This window comes from Mastigoproctus giganteus, chromosome 6 (assembly GCF_048544385.1).
Source record: "Mastigoproctus giganteus isolate SK-2022 chromosome 6, ASM4854438v1, whole genome shotgun sequence".
Taxonomy (NCBI): domain Eukaryota; kingdom Metazoa; phylum Arthropoda; class Arachnida; order Uropygi; family Thelyphonidae; genus Mastigoproctus; species Mastigoproctus giganteus.
The window spans coordinates 219,937,115-219,961,409 of record NC_143580.1 but is presented as its reverse complement, the minus strand read 5'-3'; the positions used below and the strand labels follow the sequence as shown (position 1 = coordinate 219,961,409).

General features: G+C 37.8%; 1 protein-coding gene across 3 annotated transcripts in view; it reads right to left on the bottom strand.

Annotated features, from left to right (window-relative positions):
• The window catches only part of LOC150085001 (muscarinic acetylcholine receptor DM1-like), a 181,659-nt gene that overhangs the window by 52,685 nt on the left and 104,679 nt on the right, over nucleotides 1–24,295 (bottom strand). For 2 of the 3 annotated variants that reach the window (XM_090375706.1, XM_090375707.1), the window contains exon 2: nucleotides 12,561–12,625. In XM_090375706.1, coding sequence (XP_090231832.1) covers nucleotides 12,561–12,625 — 65 coding nt within the window. Of the gene's footprint in view, nucleotides 1–12,560; nucleotides 12,628–24,295 lie in introns of those variants that run through there. The other variant, XM_090375705.1, reaches the window with a different exon arrangement.

The window sequence follows — 24,295 nt, the reverse complement described above, 5'->3', positions numbered from 1 at the left end:
AGAGAGAGAGAGAGAGAGAGAGAGCAGGCAACAGTTCGAGGCAATAGATCGGAGTGAGAAGAATAAAGAGAGAGAGAGAGAGAGAGAGCAGGCAACAGTTCGAGGTTGGCATTCGAGGTGAGCGGACGCGCTTAGACAGGGCTCCTCAGTTAAGTGGTTTACTTTTGGATAGTGCTTTTAAATATTTGATTTATTTAAATATTGTTGGATTATTTTGTTATAGGTTTTCCTGTAACTGTTTGATTTTAATAATATTATAGATATAATTTTTTAAAGTTACTTTCATTGATATTTATTTAATTTTATAATGGTAGTTACGAGATCTGCCTTAAACACGTCACAGGGTATCGTGACTCACACGGAAATAGCAGATGGCGATTTACGGGTGAGTCATGATTTAATCCGTTGTGGAACCTGTGGAATGTTTTCCAAGGTCGACCTGGTGACTAATCCTACCTCACCTGGGGATTCTTTTCTTTGTGATCGATGTAAGGAGTGCACCGATCTTAAATTACAATTTGGTGCACTGAGGGAACAATTTGAGTCCCTGAAAAAACGAGTGCTTGCCCTCGAAAATAATGCATCTGGGAGCTCGTCAGGGACACAAAACTCCAGCAATCTACCAAGTGATGCACACCCGATTCGAGCCTCAAAACAGAAAAACCAAGTGCAAACTACTCTGGTTAAAAAGGACATTGTATTATTAGGAGACTCCATTGTCAGGGAAACGGGGAATATTTTTTGTAATAAAGATAGTGGAGGAGAACCAGGGTATGTCTGCCGGGAGCAACTATTGATGATGTCACCAACAGACTGTCAGATTTTAAAGGGGGTAAAGAAAATATTATTATTCATGTGGGGACAAACGATATTAAACGTACACGATCTGACGATTTGTTGGAAAAATACAGGACCATGCTGAGGAAATGTCGCGAGCTAGGCCATAATGTCTATGTGTCTGCAATTCTGCCCAGACACGATAGGAGGGATTATATGTTAAGAGCCTTGTGGATTAACTCAAGACTTGAAGGAATCTGCAAGGCTTTAGGGGGTAAATTTCTATCAGCATGGCCCACACTTGTAGGTAGAAGGAATTTGTTTTGTAGAGACCGGATACACTTAAACAAAGGTGGTGCAAAAGTTTTTGCCAGTATTATTGAGGATACCTTAAAGGTTCAGGGAAACTGCTAGTTAGGGGGGATGTGGGTAATACTGACACGCGTTTATCTGATAATATTGGTCAAAGTAACTCTTGCACATACCTCAAGAGTTCTTATCTGTTACCCCAACTGGACGTATTATCTAGATGTTCTGGGGGCACAAACGTTTCACGTGGGCGGGTAGCTAATGCCAGGGAAGAGAGCCTAAAAAACTTCAAGGGTTGTGTTAGGGTTGTTAAATATACAAGAACAGTAAATCTTAATTGTTTATACAGTAACGTTCGAAGTGTCGTCAATAAAATGAGCGAATTCGAACTGCTGGTTAAAACAAGTAACGCGGACATAATAGGGCTTACAGAGACGTGGTGCCACCCGGAAATTGGGGATGATGAGTTTCAGTACGGCTTGTATAATGTATTTAGGAAGGATAGGTTAGATAGAAGGGGTGGTGGGGTAATGCTTCTTATCAGAAGCAGCCTGAGTGCGACGATAGCTTTCCCGGATTCAGACGTCTCACATGCTAGTATAGAGTCTGTATGGTGTGAGATAGTTGGAAACAAAGGTATAATGCGAGTAGGAGTAATATACAGACCAGGTGATTGTGAAGATTATGACAAAAGCCTCTACATGCAAATGGAATGGGCAAGTAAGCGTCAATGCCTTATTATGGGTGATTTCAATCTGCCTCTAATTGATTGGAGTAAATGGGAAGGAAACTCGACATGGGGAACAAAATTTTTAAATCAACTAGATGACTGTTATTTGTATCAACATGTCAGGGAAAATACTAGAGAAAAGAATATCCTAGACCTCATCATCACACATGAATCAGATGACATAACAGGGCTGACAGTAGAGGAACCAGTAGCAGGAAGTGATCACGGAGTTCTACCGTGGATGATGACGAGAGAGGTAGCAGAAGTAAAAGGCAAAGGAATGGGTTTTAATTTCAGAAAAGGAAATTACGATGCCTTAAGGTACTACATGGCCTCTATTAACTGGGTAGATATCGCGCAGAGAATGAATACAATTGAACTGTGGTACGCTTTTAAAACATTAATCACAGATGCCTTGAATGCGTATATACCATTAAAAAAATACTCCACGAGGAGGGTTCCAAGTTGGATGACTAGTGAAGTTGCCGCATTACTTGAGCAGAAAAAGGTGGCATGGAAAGGTTACAGAACAATAAAAAGTACTGAAGCCTATAACAGCTACAAGGTGATGTGTAATAGAGCCACAGAAAAGGTTCGACAGGCAAAGGCAATTTATGAGAAATCACTAGCAAACAGAGCAAAGAGGGGGGATAAAAAATTCTTCACATATATAAATGCCAAGAAGAGCAGGACAAACCAGATCGGACCTTTACGTAAGGGAAAGGGGATAGTAATAAATACACCAGCTGCCGTTGCAGATGAACTCAACAGTTATTTTGCATCAATATTTACAAATGAAAAGCCTTTTGTGGCAAAGGGAAATTGTGGGAGCGAAGTTAAAAAATATGTAATTAATGATATTGAAATTTCGCAAGATTATTTAATGAAAAAACTTTCGAGCCTACAGACCAGTAAGGCTCCTGGAGTTGATGGAATATACCCTATAATCTTAAGAGAGGCAGCAAGCGAGTGCATTGAACCATTGAGGCTAATTATGCGAGCATCATTAGACTCTGGGGAGATTCCCTTGGATTGGAAAAGTGCAAATGTATCTCCCATACATAAGGGTGGCTCTAAAAGTGAAGTTGGAAATTATCGACCTGTCAGTCTGACTTCAGTAGTAGGGAAAATCATGGAGGCAATGATCAAGGGTGGAATTCAGGATCATTTGGATCGAATTGAAATTCTCAAGGATACTCAGCATGGTTTCGTAAAGGGAAAATCATGTTTAACAAATCTGGTTCGCTATTTCGAAAGGGTCACTCACGAGCTGGATTTAGGGAATAATTTCGACATTGTTTATTTAGATTTCAGCAAAGCTTTTGACTCAGTCCCACATGAGCGGTTGCTTTATAAGCTGGAACAGGTTGGAATCACTGGGAAAATCCTTAGATGGATAGAAGGATGGCTTCAGGGCAGGAGGCAGAGGGTTGTGATAAATGGCTATTCCTCAGATTGGGTTGATGTAAGAAGTGGGGTTCCCCAAGGATCAGTATTAGGACCACTGTTGTTTTTAATTTTCATAAACGACATTGATGAAGGGATAGAGGGCGTGATGTCTAAATTTGCAGATGATGTTAAAATTGGGAGAGTAGTTAATGATCACTGTCAAGCTGAGCTTCTTCAGAGAGACCTAGATAGACTTCAGGAATGGTCAGAAAAATGGCAGCTGTGCTTTAATCCAACAAAGTGTAAGGTATTACACCTGGGAAACAGTAATCCCAAAAAAACTTATTCACTTGGTGGAGTTCAACTAAAGCCAGTACTGGAGGAAAGGGACTTGGGTGTTACGATACGGTCAGACATGAAGTTCTCTGAGCATTGTAAACAGGTTGCAAGGAAGGCCCATGGTGTCCTATCGATGATCTATCGAACTTTTGCAAGTAGAGATAGGGACGTGATAATCCCATTATATAAGGCTTATGTTAGACCACACTTGGAATACTGTGTTCAAGTATGGAAACCGCACCTGAAGAAAGACATCGAGCTTCTTGAAAGGGTGCAAAGAAGGGTAACTCGCCTGGTGAGATCGGCAAAAGGGCGTCCTTATGAAGAAAGACTTCGAATATGTGGGTTGCAGAGTTTGGAAACTAGACACCTTAGAGGAGATTTGATTGAGGTGTTTAAGGCTCTGAGAGGCATCAGTAAAATGAATGAGGACAAAATTTTCAAGATTATAAATGATGCTAGAACTAGGGAACATAAATTCAAGTTACGGGGGGAAATGTTTAGTTTGGATTGCAGGAAGTTCTATTTTAGCCAGCGAGTTATAAATTACTGGAATAAGTTGCCTTCATGGGTGGTAGAGGCCGACAGTTTGGGGAAATTCAAAGGTCATCTGGATAGTACTTTCGGGTAAGGGAAGCACATAGGATGATAGGTTTAATTTCCTTTTTATTTTATTTTTTTTATTTATTAATTATTATTATTTAGTTATTTATTTATTATTATTTTTTTTTTTTTGTTTTTATCATTGTTTTGTTCGGATTTTTTTTTTTTTTTTTTTTTGGCTGGTGCAGCATAAGCCATAGGCTTTCTTGCACCATGCGGCCGTTACTAATACTAATACTAATACTAAACAGGCAAGGGAAGTAGACTTGAAGGAAATGAACACCCGGGTCCCAACAATCAATCACCATTATTTAGGTTCGTTCAGCCTGTGCCAACATCAGCAGCTCTTTCCAAAACCCCATTAAGTGAATTACGGTAAAAACCCTGTTTTGTTCACGAAGATAATTTCTTTATTTCTGAGACTTCTTTCTTTCCCTGTTTTCTTCTGTCCCTCCCTTGAGAGCGCAGCGAATGAAATTTAATCTACAGGGGTTATAAATTACGGGATTAATTTCTTGTGTTTCTTCAGCTCCATTATGAGGCTGCTTTTGTAACTGAATCTTAATCACTATCGCCTCTCTCTCTCTCTCTCTCTCTCTCTCTCTCTCTCTCTCTCCCAATGACCCTTAATCCCTTTTACCTTCTTTCAGTAAAATGCCTTCCTCCGCAGTTGGGATTTGTGCTATTTTGGAAGGGTGTGTTCACAAATTTACTTTATGTCTCGATAAAGTAAAGGTCATCTGTGTACATTGCTTGTGTGCACAAGCACAGGAGGAACATAAATTTACTTCCGGTCCGAATATTCTTATGTGTGTTCATTATTTTCTGGAAGGGCAGTGTATATAGGGCATAGAACAAGTTCAGATGTCGATGAGCACTCGTAAATATTAGATTTTCGTTATTTATTGATCCATGATGGATGTTGTGCAATTGCCTTGGGTTGGTGTTTTTTACATTTCTTTTAAAGGAGTAAGAAAGAATAAACATCTCCGAGGAAGAGCACATTCAGAGACTTGCATTAAGAGAATTTTATTGTAGGAGATATCACGTGAAGCGAGAGAAAGTGGTAGGCAATTCTCAGACAATGCACGTGTGCCACTACAGGAAGCATATTTAGAGGAGCAACAGGGATGTTTATTTGTACGTAGGAGGTGGTTGGAAGCGTAAAAGTCGGAAATAATCAAGCTGGATTACCCCATCAAATTGCAGTTACCAAGTAGATGACTCGTAATATCCACCAGAGGGCAGTACTTGTGCACAACCTGAGCAGAAAACTGCTGTGGTGGTTTTGATGCAGTTTTCCTTTCATTCACTCTCTCTTTCTTCTGTTCATTTTCTGTCTCTCTCTCTCTCTCTCTCTCTCTCTCTCTCTCTCTCTCTCTTTCTCTTTCTCTTTCTTTCGCTCCCCTCTCCAATTTCCCTCCCCTTTCAGTCTCTCTATCATCCTTTCTTTCGTTCTCTCACTCCCGCCAATTTCTTTCTTTCTTTCCTGCCTCTCTTCTCATGTCTATCTTCAATCTTTTCTTTCTTTTTCTCCAGCTCATTCTTCCCCTTCTCTCTCTCTCTCTCTCTCTCTCTCTCTCTCTCTCTCTCTCTCTCTCTCTCTCTCTTTCATTCTTTTTCTCTCCCTCTTCCAATCTTTTTCTGTCGTTTTTCTCCCATTCATTCTTCGCTTCCATCTACCCTTTCTATTTCCCACTTTTTCATCATTCTTTCTTTTGCTCTCTCACTCTCTCACTCTCTCACTCTCTCTCTCTCTCTCTCTCTCTTCTCTATCTCCTTTTAATTTATTTTCACTTCATTCGTTTATTCATTCTCCACCTTCCTCTCTACTCATCATTCTTTTATTCCTTTCTCTCCCTCACCCAATCTTTTTCTTTCTTTTTCTCCCATTCATTCTTTCCACTCTCTCTTTCGCTTTCTCTCGCTTCTTCTGTCAATCTCTTTTTTCTCTAAAATTCCTTCATTCCTTTCCCTTCTTCTCTCTTCATATCTTTTCTCTATCTTTGATTTTTTCGGGCTTCTACCCTAATTATTTTTGCTTTCTTTTTCTCCTATTCAAATTCCCCCCTCTCTCTCTCTCTCTCTCGCTCTTCTTCTTTCTTTCGTTCTGTCTCTCTTCTCCTGGGATATCCTATGGCATTGAGTACGTATTTTCAAGATGGTTAACTAAGCCACAGTGTACTTACCGGCGTATTTTCACACGAATTTGTTTTAATCATTTTTCACCCTCAGCACGCTCCCAAAGTTTGGCAGAAGAATTCTAAGTCGTTCCATACTTTTGCCAAATAGGGTAGTCTTTTTTTCCCATTTATTCCTTACATGCTTATTCAGAGAGAGAGAGAGAGAGAGAGAGAGACGCTAGAAAGAGGTAAAAAGAAAAGAAGAGATAACATAGGTAAAGAAACACTGAGGGAAAGATAGAGGATAAAGAGAAAGCAAGAAAAAGAGCGAGAAAGAGCAGGTATATATAGAATGTGTGAGAAGCATAATGTAAGAGAAAGAAAGTGAGAAAGAGGGAAAGACAGAGAGAGAAAGATAGAAGGAAATGAGAGAGATATTACAGCATAAAACAGAGAAATAGACAAGGAGAGGACAAAAGAAAAAGTGAAAAAGTCAAAGAAAGTGTAAGAAACGTATAATGTGTGTATGAGAGAGAGAGAGAATAAAGTGAGACAGAAGGGAAAGACGGGGAGAGGAAAAAAAGATAGAGAGAAATTAGAGGAACAGTAGAAAAGATAAAGAGAAAAGAAGGGAGAAGACAAGGAAATGATAGAAAGAAAGACAAAAAAGTGAGAAACGTATAATGTCTGAAAGAAAGAAAAGAAAGATAGAGGAAATACAAGGAGGGAGAGAAAGAGAGAGAGAGAGAGTGGTGGGGGATTGAGAAAGTGAGAACTAAAGGTAGAGTTAGAAAAGAGAAATAGATTGAAAAAGGATATAAAGATAAAGCGAGAAAGAGAAACGTATAATGTGTGTAAGAGAGAGAGAGAGAGAATGTGAAACTGATGGAAAAGACAGAGAGAGGAAGAAATAGTGAGAAACAGAAGTAAAGATAAAGAGAAAAGAGGAGAGAAGAAAAGGAAAAGATAGAAAGAAAAAGCCAGAAAGATGAAGAAACTGAGAAGCGTATAATGTGTATGAGTGAGAAAAAGAAGATAGCGAACCTGACGGAAGGACAAAGAGAGAGAGAGAGCGCGAAATTAGAGAAACAGAAGTAATGATAGAGAGAAAAGAAAGAGAAGGAGAGAAGATAAGGAAAGGATATAAAGAAAAGTGAGAAAGACAAAGAAAGTAAGAAACGTATGTGTGTGTGTGAGAGAGAGACAGAGAAAGAGGAGAAGATAGTGAGACAGAGGGGAAAGACAATGAAAGATAGAAATGAGAAAGAGAAATAGATAAGGAAAGGATAGAAAGAAAGAGTGAGAAAGACAAAGAAAGTGAGAAACGTATGTGTGAGTGAGGCGAGAGAGAGAGAGAGAGAGAGAGAGAAAAGAAAGTGAGACTAAGGGGAAAGAAAGACAGGGAGGAATGGGAAAGACAGAATGAAAGATAGAATTAGAAAAGTGAAAGTGAAAGAGATAAAGAAAAGGACAGAAATAAAAAGTAAGAAAGACAAAGAAAATGTGAGAACTTATATGTGAGAGAGAGAGAGAGAGAGATGATAATTAAAAAAACAAACAGAGGAAAGGACAGAAAGAAAAGGGAACAACTGACAGAAGAAAGGATAAAGAAAAGAGAGAAATTTACAGAGGGCGGGATAAGATAAAGAGAATAAATAAAATAAAACTACAAAAGAGAAGAGAGCGAAAATGTGAGAAACGAATTAACTCAGAGAGAGAGAGAGAGAAAAGAGAAAGGAAGAAACAACAAAGGAAAACATGGAAACAGAAAGAGAGACAGAAATAAATAGAGTGATAAAAAGAAAAATAAAAGTAGATGGATAGAAAGAGCGTGAGAAAGAGAGAGGGAAAGACAGAAGAAGCGAGATGTGATGTCGTGTCAGTTGGACGAAGAGAGAAGAAAGCCGTTGTGTAATGAAAGGATTACATCGAGACAAACACGAGTCAGTGGCGAAACACGCGCGCAGTAAGCGCACATTTCCGTTTTTATTTAATTTTTCTTTCTTTCTTTCTTCCTTCCTTCCTCGGGGGTGGAAACTTTGTGGTGTTCGGTGACGACAAAGGACAATGGGTTATTCATTTGAAAAGCGACGCGATCGATTGGTGACGTGCAACACGAAATCGATACCACAAATCAACATCCAACCGGTGAACGTTCCGCTCCATACCTATTCATCTCCCCCTCCCCTCCCCCTCCCCTCCCCTCCCTACCTTCCCCAATCCACCACCTCCTCCGCCACTGTAATTCCGTCGGTCCTGTTTCAGTAACAATTCCATCAAACCACAGCCAGTTCCGCATTCATTTCCCTCGCGCTGTTGCGTTCTCTCTACGTACAGAAAGATCGATATAATCAGCGAGAGAGAGAAAGAGAGAGAGAGAGAGAGATCTGGACCGATAATACTGAGCATTTTGTTTTGCTCCGGTCCTTCTACCTGAGAAATATGTTTAACAAAGAAGCCAGCGACGCAGGAGGCAGACGAAAAAACAAAACAGGAGTCAAAAGGCGTACATTATGGATGTCGCTAAATGAACTCTAATCATGGAGGGGACGAAGGGTTCTTCAAATCACCTTAAACCAAACGAGATGTATTTCTTCGGTAGTGGGCGACGCCGCATTTAATTAATATAAATATTGGGCGCAGTGGCGCCATCTGTCGCGAACAACTACTTCGAATTGGGAGGTGAAATGCGGACAAATAATCAGAGATGGACAGCTTCCATCTGGTCCTTGTGCAATTTTTACAGGCTTCAGGCCACCAGCCTTGCGCTGCCTTAGCCTAATCTCATTCTGTTATCTCTGTGACTCTTTAAAATGACGATTCATTCTAGATGGTGGTTCAACTGGCAACCTTGGTGATTGACTCTAGATGGTGGCTCAAAAAGGCAACCTTGGTGATTGACTCTAGATGGTGGCTCAACTGGCAACCTTGGTGATTGACTCTAGATGGTGGCTCAACTGGCAACCTTGGTGATTGACTCTACATGGTGGCTCAAAAAGGCAACCTTGGTGTTTGACTTTAGATGGTGGCTCAACTGGCAACCTTGGTGATTGACTTTAGATGGTGGCTCAACTGGCAACCTTAGTGATTGACTCTAGATGGTGGCTTACTATGCTGCCTTAGTGGCTGACCCTAGATGGTGGCTTATTATGCTGCTTTAGTGACTAAACCTAGATGGTGGCTCATTTTACAACTTTCATGACTGATTCTGAATGGTGATCCTGAAATGAGGCTCATTGTGCCTCTTAGTGACTAATTACTAATTATGCTCCTTTAGCGATTAATCCAGGATGATGACTCATTATGCTGCCTTAGTGCTGATCGTGAATTGGGTTCATTATACTGCCTTAGCGAACAATCCTGGGTAATAATTTTTTGCTCTACGTAATGGGTAATAATATTTTGCTCTATGTAATGGCTCATCGTCTTATTTAGTGAATCATTCAGATGGTGGTTCATTGCACTGGATAGTGAATCATTCCAGATGTTTACTCATCGTGCTGCCTTAGTGGCTCATCATAAACGGTGGCTCATTTTGCTACCTTAGTGACTGATCCAGATGGTGACTCTTATGCTTCCTTAGAGAATAATTCTAAATGATGACCGATCCTGAATGGTGGTTCATTGTGCTGCCTAAATGACTGATCTAAATGGTTTATCATTATGCTGTCTCAGTGATTGATCCTGAGCAGTGACTCATTGCGCTATTTAGTGACTCATTGCGCTATCTATCTAGTGACTCATTCCACATAGCGATTCATTACACGACCTAGTAACTCATTGCAGATGTTGGTCCATTGCAATAGGTGATCATCCTGGACAGTGGTTCCTTGCACTAGTAATTGAGTCATTCCAAATCGTGGCTCATCTGGCTACTTAGTGATAGTCGCTAGATAGTTGATTCCAGATGGTGGCTCATTGTGCTGCCTTAGAGACTAACTTAAATGATGGCTTATTATGCTGCCTTTGTAACTGATCCTGAATGGGAGCTAATTATTCTTCCTTAGCGAAAGATTCTGAATGGTGGCTCGCACTATGCTTCCTTAATGGTTAATCCTGGATGGTGGCACATTGTGCTGCTTTAATGATTGATCTAAATGGTGGCTCATTATGCTGCCTTAACAACTGTCTGGCGTCATGATTCATTGCCCTATATAGTGACGTGTCCCATATGGTGGTTCATTGCACTGGCTAGCGATTTTTTCTGGATGGTGGCTCATTGGTTACCCTTGTGATTGACACCACATTGTTGTTGAATTCAGATGGTGGCTCATTTAGTTACCCTTGTGATTGACACCACATTGTTGTTGAAGTCAGATAGTGGCTCATTTGGCTACCCTCAGCCAAATTTATCTTGGTGGTTGGTAGATTTACATCTATCAATCCTCAATAAAAAATAATAAACAACTATGTATAATTTTTATAGATAACAATTATGCCCTGGCCTGTAGTCCTCGCAACACTAAGTGGAAAAGACCTGAGTTCGAATCCTATCAATGATACCAAGAACTTTTATGGAAATTTTTTCACAGTGTGGCAGAGTTAGTCGGTATCAGGCGAGGGTAGCATGGTTTACATCCAGGAAACCAACCAATATGGCCTAAGTTGCTAATGCACCTAAAATACTATAAAAAAACCAACAAACCACAGTTAATTGATACATTACCATGAATCAATTGACTAGACTTACAAAGCACCCATTAAGAAGATCATTATCAAATAGGGAGTCATATATTAATCTAAAGATAATAATCTCCATTATTATCTTCTATAGATTATTATCTTATTATCTAGAAGAAGACATTATTATGATGCCTTCTTCTTTGAGAGGAGATACGTTTGGTTGAAGAACTTGGATTTGTCGATGTCTCTATCAGCGTGACTTGTCCTTGATTTATCGAAATCCGAATAAAACCTTGTATCGCATTCCTTAAGCTCATTTTGGAGGTACTGCTTCAATACGATTGGTAATGAAGTGTTTCCATGGCAACCTTTACTTTACTTTTTCTCCAATAGATGGCATTAATCTGCTCGTTATTTTTAAAAATTTTGACACAATGTGTGCTCAATATATGATGTCCTTCTTTTTGTAAAGTTTTAGGAACGTCAGGGAGTAAGGCTATATTGTTCCGTGTATATTGTCTGTAAATTGTATGTTCTGTGGTAGATTTTCTGTTTGTTGGATGAAAAACCCGCGTTTCCGGGAGGAAGAACCCTTCTACCAGAACTTGAGACCGACTAACTCGGCTACGTTGTTCGTAGGCTCGAGGTTTGATGACGTTAGAGGTGTGGCAATAAAGTTCCCTCACTGGTGCAATAAAAAGAACACAAAGTGAAAGAGCTCAAAAATGGTTTTAGTTTTATGCAAAGTAGTCATCACCAAATTGAATGTCCTAAAGTTTCTGAAAAGAGTCAGCGAAGGCGTCTAAATAGATGATGGTTAATTCATGATTATGTCCTCAACCTCTTAAAATCTTTTTCCTTGGAGGAGCAGGGTGAATGGTTGATCTGTACAATGCCATATTCCATCAAAATGTCTTCACAAGTGCTAAATGGGCGGGGACGTTGTTCAAAAAGAACTCGCTACCTTTCACTGAAAATTGCGTCCTCATCTGGGAAATATTTCAATAGTCTTTGAAGCACCTGCACGTAGAATACCGCAATGACTCTCTTCAGATAAAATTTCGTTGGGAATCACAATCGGTTTTTCGAAAAACATGATCACCACCATCTTGAACCTGGACTTCTATAAACGAAACTTTTGGTACTTTGCTGATCATGTTTTTGGAAAAGTCCAAGATTTTGAAGTCCACTGTATGCTCGGACGCTTCGTTTTTGGGTCGTATTAAAACACCCAACGTCCATCTCTATTGAAAATACAATTGAAGAAATTAGGATTGTCGTGGCAAGTCTGGATATTCGTTCGTTTCTTGACGTTACTAACGAAACTGAATGTTGCAACTTTGCAGCCAATTGGACAAGCTCTGTACCACCATCATCTATTGGAGCAAGTTTGAACTGCAACTTACCACTTCGATTTATTTTCAACTCATCGAATATAACAGCAACGGCACCATGACCAGTGAGCCACCATCAGAAAATCATTTTGCCAACACAGCCTGGAAATAATTACATTACATATAAGAAATTGGCTAAATTGTGGACTGTAATGTACTATCCTCAGCAAATTATTGAGAGCAGTCGCAGTCAGAATAAAAGTCAAACTACATAAAAAATACTTTAAATACTGTTTATGAATAGGCAATTGAGCATAAAATAGTAGTACCTACTTTTGTAACAGCAGAACTCCTTCCTGATCATTGCATCCTCTCCAAATAATAGATAGATTGTCATCCTGGAAAAAAAAATCAGAAAATTTTTAAAGAACCCTTAAATTTAAGGTGTAAAAATATTTAATCTAAGCTACATTGAAAGGTGATCTATGGTGAGGTTACCAGAAATCTTTGTTGGAATATGTAAATTTATTTTAAACATGCAGATCATCCGCTCTTCCTATTGAAGTAATCTTCCACATTCTTGAGAAAGGGTCCTCATTAAAATTTTCTTAATAAATTATAAGTTTCAATTAAGTTAGTTAATTAGGGCTACGCGAAGCTAATTCTTGAACTTAATTAACGCTTTACCAATAGAAAATGTTTCTTTCCCTTTAATGGCCATAAGTTAAATTAACTGGTGGAGCTATTTTAACCAAAGATTGTTCAATGAATTAATGACTGGAAAATGCTTCTTCGATTATTTTTAAAGCCTCGGAGGGGTATTAATGGGGAAGATGAAATATTAATATTTGAGATAGGAAAAGTTGGATTGGGTCAATAGTATCTTTTTGTTGTCTTATCGATTCATCTCTAGACGAGCGTACCACAATTTTGAACCACTTTTATCATAGACTGACTTACTCTTCCGCATTGCGAAAAATTCTCGTAAAAAGTCGTCACATGTCCTCAACGAGTTTCTAAAGAAAATGATTGGTAAAAGCCAAAACTTCAGCCTTGTCCTCATTGGAAGTTCAGTGGATCTTAGGTGAGGATTGTATGGTTTTCTTCAGCAAACTGATCGGGAATTCCACACAAGCTACTGACGCCTCACGGTCTTCGTTTGTTGGCTCTTAAGATGCACACCTACCCTCATTTCTGTCTTTTCCAGGACCATGACAAGAACAGAATACTGTTTCTTCTAAGATGCGTATTACATAATTCTTGTTAGAGTTTCTTAGATTCAGTCAATAATCTAAGTCCACCTTTGGAGTATAAAACTTATGCCAGCATCTAGCTTGGTAATTTGGATGTATTGGGCTTCCAGGGATGGAAGGGGGGCGATTTTTTCAAGGGTTGGGAATTTATAATAAATAATTTTTGCAATTGTGGCTGAGTTAGTCGGTCTCAGGCGAGGATAGCATGGTTTTTCTACTGTACGCTCTCCTGGTGCTTCTTAGTCAAGGTCATGAGGATATGTTAAGATTTGAGGCGCATCAACAACTTAGGCCAAATTGCGCTGTGTATATAGCATATCGGTAAATTGCATATGTTCTGGGGTTGATTTGCCGTTTTCTTGAAGAAGAAGCTGAGTTTCCAGTAGAAAAACCATGCTATCCTCGCCTGAGACCGACTAACTCAGGCCGTTGTGAAAAAGGCCCATAAAAAGACCAATTTCCAATAGAACTATGCGAACTATGGGAGTTGAAGAATCTGGGGACAGTTGTGCGCCTATATAAACGCTTCTTTCTGTAAAAAAAAAAAATAGAAATATTCTACTGGAGTGGTGATACCAAAGCTAAGACTGGACTGTGGAACAGTGAAAAACAATCATGTGGTCTGAGGAGTCGATTTAACTTTTTTCACCAATGGTAAGTTGACAATGTGACGTGAACCTCATGAAGCCATGTATCCAATTTCATCATTGTATGGGATATGTTCTTTTAGTACAACGGTCTTTCTATCGTATAATCAACTTCACCCTACAGTTCTTCATTTTTATCTGAATTGCGAGGATCCTCTCAAGGCGACCATGCAACTATCCACCGTGCAAAAATTGTATAATGGTTCGAGGAACATACCCAAGATTAGCCTCTCTGCCTAATTCTTCAGATCTGACTCCAATTTAGAATGTCTGAGATACACTGGAAAGGGCTTAGCATTTCTGTACTGACCAAAATACAGCAACCGACAAATATCCTGATGGAAGAATGGCCAAATCTTTAGCTAGACATCCCCAGACAGGGACGGCCCTTCTGAATATTGATTAAAGATTTCTAATTTTTTGGCTCAGTCAGTTTATGACTAATGGTTATTGAACAAAACATTGAACTACAATCTATAAGAATACTATGGATTTTGGTTGATAAATCTTTCCCTGTGTTTTGGAATTTTTGGTCCAGAATTTTTAAATCTCTGACTGATAGAATTTTCTATCGCCTCTACCTTAATATACATACTTCCAATGCAGGCCAGCAGAGGGAGGTGAAACCAAAAAACAAATAATCGATAATCCTCTTTTTATGTCTTATCGCAAATATGTGTTCTTTATGTGCAGTCTCCACTTTCTTGGTTATTCAGATTTCGGATTGCTACTCCTACCGATCTCTTTACCCTCGTGCTCAAAATGCTCGCAACATTACCTAAACCGTGCAGGGTTGTAAAGATTTTGCTGAAGAGAATTTTTGCTGTCGTCGGTTCGTGTGCAAAAAAACAAAATTTCGCCAGGCAAATAGAACCAGCAAAGACCAATTGTAGATGCACTGGATGCGCTCTACTAAACCCCTTCAAAGAGATGTCAAAATATTTAAGATAACTTTGGAGTTTTGTGGTTTAGTCAGCGGTAAAGAAACCAAAGGTGACTCATCCAGGTATTGTCCCATGCAACTTTTTTCCTCACTCTACTAGAAAATGAGTTTTGTCGAAATTGAAAATACTGTATTGAGAATTGGAAAGGAAAAAATGACGTCACAGACATGCTATGACATCACAACAGCAATCACCAATACAGAATTCATCTAGTACGATAAATTCTGTCTCACTGATTGTTTTCAATAATTTATGACACAGATTCGTCTATGTTAAAGTAGAAGAAAACCAAGTGTACACTGCCCAACAAAAATAATTGATATAATTTTATGTTTATAGAGGTTTGTAGGCTGATTTTGTTTAACAAAAGCAGTTTCACAAACCAGCGAAATATTCAGATAAAGAAACTGGTCTCGTTTTTTTTTTTTTTGCGCGTAATCCACTTTAAAACGTTTTATGTATGGCGCACCATTTTGTTGCCACAACCGACAGTTAACTTAATTACCTGTTGTTCTTTGGCTGCTTAAACAATAGCTCTTCAGGAATAAAAACAAAATATATCATGTGCTGGATTTATTGATCGTATTTTCTGTTTAATTATTCTACCCCAAGAGCGCCATCAGCATCATTTTCTTGAATGATCTATGTTACCTGGTCAATAAGTGCCCTACAAGTGGCGCCCTCTCCAAGAAGAGTGAAGTATAAAATCAAATACCAAGAAGGGTAGCTACACAACTCTACTTTAATCCTTATTGCGGAGGTTTTCATGATTTAATCCCAGTTATTGAGTATTGTTGATTCATGTTGAATAAGTAAATGACAGAGTGATAGTATAACTAAACCCCTCATGGAAAATTATCCGGGAGATATAAAAATCGGCATTCATACTCGATGATGCTGATCAGTATGAAAACTGATCAGCATCATCTAGTATGAATAATTTTTGACTACAATCATTACGACTTCTTAAATAAAGATCACGAAGATGATCTCGCATTATTTTAAATCATATTATGGATTACTTAAATAAAAACTTACACATTTTTAACCGTCTCATACCAAAATATATGTACAAAATATTAGTAACAATTCAACAATGAACACAGCAACAATTATTCAATAACGAAAACAGCAATAAAAATACCAAAAATCATTCAACAATGAAAACACTGACAATAATTTAACAATGAAAGCAGCAACATTTATTCAACAATGAAAACACCAACAATAAAGAAAATACCAACAATCATTCAATAAAGAAAACATCAACAATTATTCAACAATGAAAACACCAACAGTTATTCAACAATGAAAGCAGCAACAATTGTTCAAAAATGAAAACACCAACAATCATTCAATAAAGAAAACATCAAAAATCATCCAATAAAGAAAATTTCAACAGTAATTCAACAATGAAAACATCAACAGTTATTCAACAATGAAAGCAGCAACAATTATTCAATAAAGAAAACACCAACAATGATTCAACAATGAAAACACCAACAGTAATTCAACAATGAAAACATCAACAATCATTCAGCAATGAACACAGCAACAATTATACAATAAAGAAAATTTCGACAATTATTCAACAATGAAAACCAATAGTTATTCAACAATGAAAACAGCAACAATTATTCAATAATGAAAACACCAACAATCATTCAATAAAGAAAACAGCAACAATAATTCAACAATGAAAACACCAACAATCACTCAACAATGAAAACACCAACAGTCATTCAATGATGAAAACGCCAACAGTCATTCAACAATGAAAACGCCGACAATCATTCAACAATGAAAGCAGTAACAATTATTCAGCAATGAAACCCAAAAATCATTCAATAATGAAACACTAACAATTATCCAACAACGAAAACAACAATCATTCAAAGATGAAATAAGAAACAACCGTTCAACAATGAACACAGTAACAATTATTCAATAATGAAAACAACAATAAAAACACCAACAATCATTCAACAATGAAAACAGAGACAATAATTCAACAATGAAAGCAGAAACAATTATTCAATAATGAAAACACCAACAATAATTCAACAATGAAAACACCGATAATCATTCAACGATGAAATCATTAACAATTATTCATCAATGAACGAAACAATCAGTAAAAAAATTCGGAAATTTCAAAATCACTTCAGTGAGGAAATCAACAACATATCAAGCCATATAGTGACGTCCCACGTCAAAAGGAGAAATCAATGAGCAAATGCAAAAAAATGAATGTTTGCAGGTATTAATAATGAATAAGGAGCAGACGTGTTTTATTTGATATTTTAGTAAACAGCACCGACGAATATATTGATATGTTGGCAAATTTAAAAATACGATTTTTTTAAGTAATGGAAGTAACATCGAATAGTAAGAAAGCACAAAGTTATGTGGTTTTTTAAGTTATCATTGAACTTTACTTCTACTTGTGTTATGCACGAATATCTTACACCTTATTTTAACTTCCGCAAGAAATACGTCTAGGCGAGAGAGAGAGAGAGAGAGAGAGAGAGAGAAGGAGAGACAGGTTTCTGGACTACGATCAATAAATGCACCAAGAGGAAGAGATGCAGGAGAAATAAACGCAGAGGCGCGTGTACATCCGTGAGTTCCTTACACGGTGAGCCATCCAACAGGTAATAGCTAGCTGCGGAAAAAAATCCAACAGTAATGGCTAAGGTTGTTTAAAATTTAAACTATTTCGAAGTTTCCAGATACAGCTGAGTTTTGTGTGTGTGTGTGCTAGTAGCGGAGGAACAAATACCGGGTGAACGAAGAGAAGATAGCTGGGGCAGAGTCTAATGAGAAAGAGGATTTTTACCGGTTTGTTGATCCCTCTTGTAGAAGCACATCGCAACTGTAAGAATCGCTGCAGAGACTAAAATGAGAAAAAATATTTTTATTGATTTTTGCTTGGTATACTGGATCGCAGTGTTGTGTATTGATTGTTTATGCATTAGTAGTTTACTATTTGTACTACTTCATATTGCATTATTTTCATTCAATTGCTGTGTACTCTTTCTCTGCAATGTTTTAATTCGACTATACTGGAATATTTTTGCGTTCCCATCTATAATATCACACCAGACCGAGTCAATCCATTGCATCAACTCCTTTCTTCGGGAACTCAATCTCGCCCATCAAAATTTAAGTTTTTGATTCATTTTCTAATACAAGTTGAGATGATCATCTGTGAAGCTATTATATCTAATAATACCTTAGGAGGAGAACTGGTTACGTGATCACGAGTTATTGATTTGGTAGTTTTTGGCGCATCGGCTTCTGTGGCCATATTGCACCTCCCAAGGTTTTTGCAGTACTTTGATCCAAGCCCGAGGCGGGAATCGAACCCGCGACCTTTGGGTTGCCGGGCAGGTACTTTACCCACTCGGCTAGCCCGGTCGGCTCACGAGTTATCTTTTTGAGTTGTGCTGACTTTGCTTAATCTAGTTCTAACAATATTCGCGACTAAAAAATTAAACTAAATTTACAAAATAATATAATATTTCAAATTGTTAGTAATACCCTACAGTGCAATTTACATAATAGAATATTATTTACTATTATAATGAATAGTTTTTATATTATTTAACTATAATTTTAAATATATAAGTGCACCATTAGTCGGACTAGATCGTGAATTACAGATTCTTGGTAGTAAATTATCTTAAAGTCTCAGCTAAACACGCTTATACTGAAAGCGAACATCCCACAACGTTTTTTTTTTGTTTTGCTTTCCTTAAATAAAATGTGGTTACATTCATTTCAGAAGTACACCGATTATGTTGTTAGCAAGAATTTTAATTTTAATATAGTTTTTAAATTACTCATTCCGATTAGAAAATTACATTTACCTACTTTATCAAAATGTTAAAAAGTACAACTGTTTAAAATAGGTGTCAGGGATCGCAACCACTGAAATTAAAAAAAGTCAAAACAAGAGATTGAAAGCCACTGAACTTGATGAAAAGTCAAAACAAGATCGAAAGCTACTGATATTTCCACAAAAAATGAAAACAGTCCTCAAAAGTTTCTAAAGTTGATACAAAAGCCAAAAAAAAAACAAAAAAAACCCCAGAAAAGTCAAAAGAAATGTACGAAAAAGTCAAAACAAATGATCGAATGCTACTAAAATTCACAAAAAAAAATCAAAAAAAAGTGATCGAAAGTCACTGAAATGGACACGAAAGTCAAAACAAGTTATAAAAGTCCTTTAAATTGACATACAGTCAAAAGAAGAGATCAAAAGTCAGTGAAAGTGACACATAAATCAAAACAAATTATTGGAAGCGATTCAAATTGACACAAAAAATAGAATAGTGCCCGAAAGCTTCTGAAATTTAAAAAAAAAGCCAAAAGCAAAACAAAACAAGCCAATGAACTTGATGAAAAGTCAAAACAAGATGGAAAGCTACTGATATTGACACACAAAAAATGAAAACAGTCCCCAAAAGTTTCTAAAATTGATACAAAAGCCAAAAAAAAAAAAAAAAAAAAGAAAGAAAAACAAAAGTCTAAAGAAAGATCGAATGCCATTGAAATTGACAGAAGTCAAAGCAAATGCTTGACAGAAATGTACAAAAAAGTCAAAATAACTGATCAAAAAATGCTAATAAAATTCACAAAAAAGTCAAAATAAGGGATCGAAAGCCACTGAAATAGACACAGGAGTCAAAACAAGTTATGAGGTCATTAAAATTGAAACAAAGTCAAAATAAGTGATGAAAGATAGTGAAATCCACAAATAAATAAAAACAAGTGATCTGAAAATTGACACATAAATCAAAACAAGTGATCGAAAGCTATTCAAATTTACACAAAAGCCAAAACAAGTGATCAAAAATCTGAAATTATCACATAAGTCAAGATTAGCGATGGAAAGCCACTGAAATAGACACAAAAGTGAAAATAATTGATTGAATGTTACTGAAATTGACACATGGTTCAAAATAAGTGATGGAAAGAAATGTATACAAACGAAAAAATAACTGATCAAAAGCTACTGAAATTGACACATAAATCAAAATAAGTGATCGAAAGCCATTGAAATATAAAAAACTAAAAAGAAGTTGTCAAAAGCCATTTAAATTCGCACTTAACTTCATAAAAGTGATCGAAAGTCTTTTAAATTAACACAACTCAAAAAAGCGATTTGAAAGCTCCTGATATGTAAACAAAATTTCGAAATAACTGATCGAAAACTATTAAAATTGACACAAAAGTCAAAAAAAGTAATCGAAAACCAATGAAATTGACACAAAGGTCAAAACAAGTGATAGAAAGCCGCTTTGAATTGACACAAAAAATAAAATATTGATCGAAAGCTACTGAAGAGTCAAAACATCTGATCGAGAGCCACTGACATTGATTTCACGGAGCAAACTGACTAGATCAAAAAAAGGAGAACGCTTCAGTCAGCTTCTTCTCATCATGTTTTAAAAAGTTATCCTTTCATTTTTCCAGCATTGGTCACCTTTATTGCTTGAGACGAGTCCGTTTTTACGGTCCACTCTTTTCTAATGGTGGGCTGCGTTGATTCGAACCGCTTTTCTGTATTCATGATATTCGTTTTTATTTGTAATTCCATTGCACCGACGCATTTCACATTTCAAATCTCACGTTCGTTGGAGAAGTGCAGTGGGGGAGAGGGAGAGGCAGTGCAGAACGGGGAATTACTCTCCATCCATCGCGCATTAATTACCGACTGTGTTTTCACGCTTTTTAAATCGAAGGTAATCTTCGGGCCCGTGAAGATGAATATGTAAAACAGATTAATACACGTGTCTCGAGCCTGTTCAACACACGAACGTCGCGAAAGCGTACAGTGTGACGTCATCGGGCTCCACGCCTCGTGACGGAAGTAATAGATCATAGTTGGAAGGTGGAGGCTGGCAATACACCGAGGCGAGGCAATTAATTACACGGCTAACAGTGTGTAATTAAAGAATGCGAGGTAATGCACCGAGATGGAAGTGTACAAATGGGCAACATTCAAATGAGGATGCGAATTCGTTAGAGCGAGACAAAAGGAGACCTTTCTGTCTGCCGGCAGCCAAAAGAAGCAAATTAGCAGCTTGCAAGATAAACACTGTCATCACCTGCCTTTGGAATCTCAAGGAGTTCACTCTTCCCCGCCCAAGTAGTCACTTCTGCGTTCCCCTTCCCACTTTCTTCCTTTCTCTCGCATTCACCCTTTCCAGGCCTCTGCAAACTCCTCTCTCTGACTTGTTCAATCTTTTATCATTCTCTTTTTTCCTTTCGTTTATTGCATTCTGTTTATTTCTTTTATCTATATCCCCTCTTACTATTATTGTTTCTTTCTTTTTTCTCTATCTCTGTCTTTTTCTCCATGACACGTTGTGCTTGTAACCTCTCTCTCTCTCTATCCATTTGTCTTCTCTCTTGCTTTCTTTCTTTTGCATTTACCTTTTCTAGGCCATCGAGTCCTAAGCCTTTTATTTCTCCTTCTCTCTTTTTCCTTCTCCCCGACTTATTCAATCTTTTCTCATTCTCATTGCTGGAGTTCCCCAAGATTCTTTTCTTTTGTATGTTAATCGCATTCCTCACTGGAAATCCTATCCATAGTTCAGCCAATGATAACACATTGCATCAAACCTTCCACTTTGAAAAACCCGCTATGAACAAACAGCTGCAACTTCACGAATATCCCCCTCCAGTTACTCAAATGGCAGATCTTCAAGTTCATTAAAGTGGGGGAAAACTTACCTATCTTCAATCCTTCTAAACTCAGCCTTTTTTCCTCGTAAAACGTGCGTGGTTCACATTCCCATCTTCGATAACACCCAGATTTCTAAATAAGATCGCATATGTCAATTGGAGATTACCCTGACTTCATAAATGATTATTGATGAGGGTACCAAAGGTAAGCTGTCAAGGTTTGCTGCCTATTTGAAGGCGGAATGGTAGTTAACAATCCGAGTCAATCCATGATGCTTCAAAAAGACTTGGATCGATTTCAAATGTAGTTCAAAGCGAAAAAGAGTTTGGTATTAAGATTCAATCTGGCATGAAATTTCCCATGCAATATAAACAGTCGTCTAGGAAGACACATGGTGTCCTATCTGTAATTCCATAATTCCCCCATTCCCTTCAAACCAGCCCTAATACGTTTCTCAACCAGCTAACATCAACTGACTGGCCAGAAGCTAACAACGAATTTTTTCTCTTCCTCATTTTTCCTTTCTACTATTCTCTGGAACAACCTTTCCTTCATATGTACTTTGCGAAAATTTCAATCTACAGAATAAGTCCATCGTCAAGAAATATTTTCTACTTTTACTCTAAAAGATATTGAAGGTATCGAAGAGAGAAATATATTTCCATCACTCTGTGGTTGTATTTTTTTAAATTAAGCAACAGCCTTCCCCTTCTTTGGCAGGTGACCTTCTGTTTAATTTGTTAACATCAACAATTTTGGATTTGGGAAACCTCTTGTGACAGAAGGATGTAACAGTCATCCCAACTGTCTGCTAATAGCTTCTCTCTCTGTACTGAATAGTCTATTGACGAGAGGCGTGACATGGAGTGGGTCTTGACTCTCGACAGCTCAAGACCTGGTGTCACTTCAATGTCCAGCGGCTTTCTCTTCAACTGAGCACGTCAGAAGTGCCGAAGCATCGGCTACAACGTCCCTGGCTTTAGTCCCTTATCTCCTGCACGCAGTAAGGGAGTCGTAACACCCCCCCATGCTGTCTGAACGTCAACCTTTTGGCAGTGAGGGGGTAATCGATCTTATCAAGTGTACTTGTCTTCAACGGCTGTCAGCGAATGACGGAGAATGCAGCAAAGACTTGGGGAGGTTACGGAAAAACGGGTCTGAAAGTCAAGAATGGAACTTGCTTAGTCTCTCCTTGTTCTTCTCTCTCTCTCTCTCTTCCGTTTTTTCTTTCTCTTTCTGCCTTCCTGTTCACCATGAGACATGTTTATTTTTGCCTTAACCCACCCATTACCATTCGGGTAATTTACCCAAGCGGGTTGGGATTTTTCTTTTTAAATGAGTGAATAGCCAGTAGATTAATACTCACCAAAATTATAGAGGGTAAGATGGTAAAAGATGTTCTAATTTTCGTAAAATGGGTCCTTCAGATTTTATAATCAATAACATTTATTCAACTTTTAGCCACATATTCTTTGATATGAACTTTCTCCACTGCAGAATTTTGAAGAAAAACATTTACTGAAGTATTCCATAAAGATAGTCCAATCTTACCATGGATTCAATTTAAAAATAACGCCCGGTATCTAGCCGCATTTTAAAATTAATTTCAAAATAGTTTATATTTCATCCTTTGAAAACGTTGATATCCTGAGATGTGTCTTTTCTTTGATGAAAATCCTGCGAGGGTAGATCAATGTTTTCTTTAGAATTTATATAATTTCGACTGGAGTGTTGAGCCAACGCCAAGAGTGGACCTGTGGAACAAGCGACAAAGATCATGTCGTCTGACGAGTATTTACATTTCCGGGCCCTCGTGGGTAGCACAGTTGGTAGAATTCCTGTCCTCCCTACACAGGATGGAAAAGACCTGAGTTCGAGTTTCAGAGGAAGGTATCATGGTTTTTCGCCCGGAAACTCGGGTTTTTCGTCCAGCAAACAGAAAATCGACCACAGTATACACAGCGCAATATGGCCTTAGTCGCTGATGCCCATAAAACCCTTCTACAACAATATCACATTTCAGGAGCAGATTTAACAACCTGATAGGTCCAGTCCCTCCTGACTGGAGTATGTAATATCCAAACAAGAATCTTGGAGAGCAAAATGCAATTGAAATAAGGAGATTGCCTTATTAACGTAGATAAGGCAAATCAAAAGGCAGAAGGCATGCAAATTAAAGTGGGTTTTATACAGAATTAGAAAGAGTGGATTTCGGATGAGACAAAATAAATCTTCTTTTGCATTAAAATCCAGAAAAGAGGGTTTCAGAACCTAAGAATTCATTTAAAAAGTGTAGCGAACAATGATGGCCAGGGAGATTTGCTGTGGCAATGTAATGAGGTAAGAGAATGTAGATAAAAATACCAGATATGAAAGACCATGGGTTAATGAACTTGTAGACAAGCACAGCTAACGTGAGCAAATGAAGTTTACCAGACCAGACAGAACAACAAACATTCTCTCAAATAAAAGTATTTAATCATGGAAAAGTAGCGAGCGCAAGCTTCTTGTAAATTATAAGAAATTT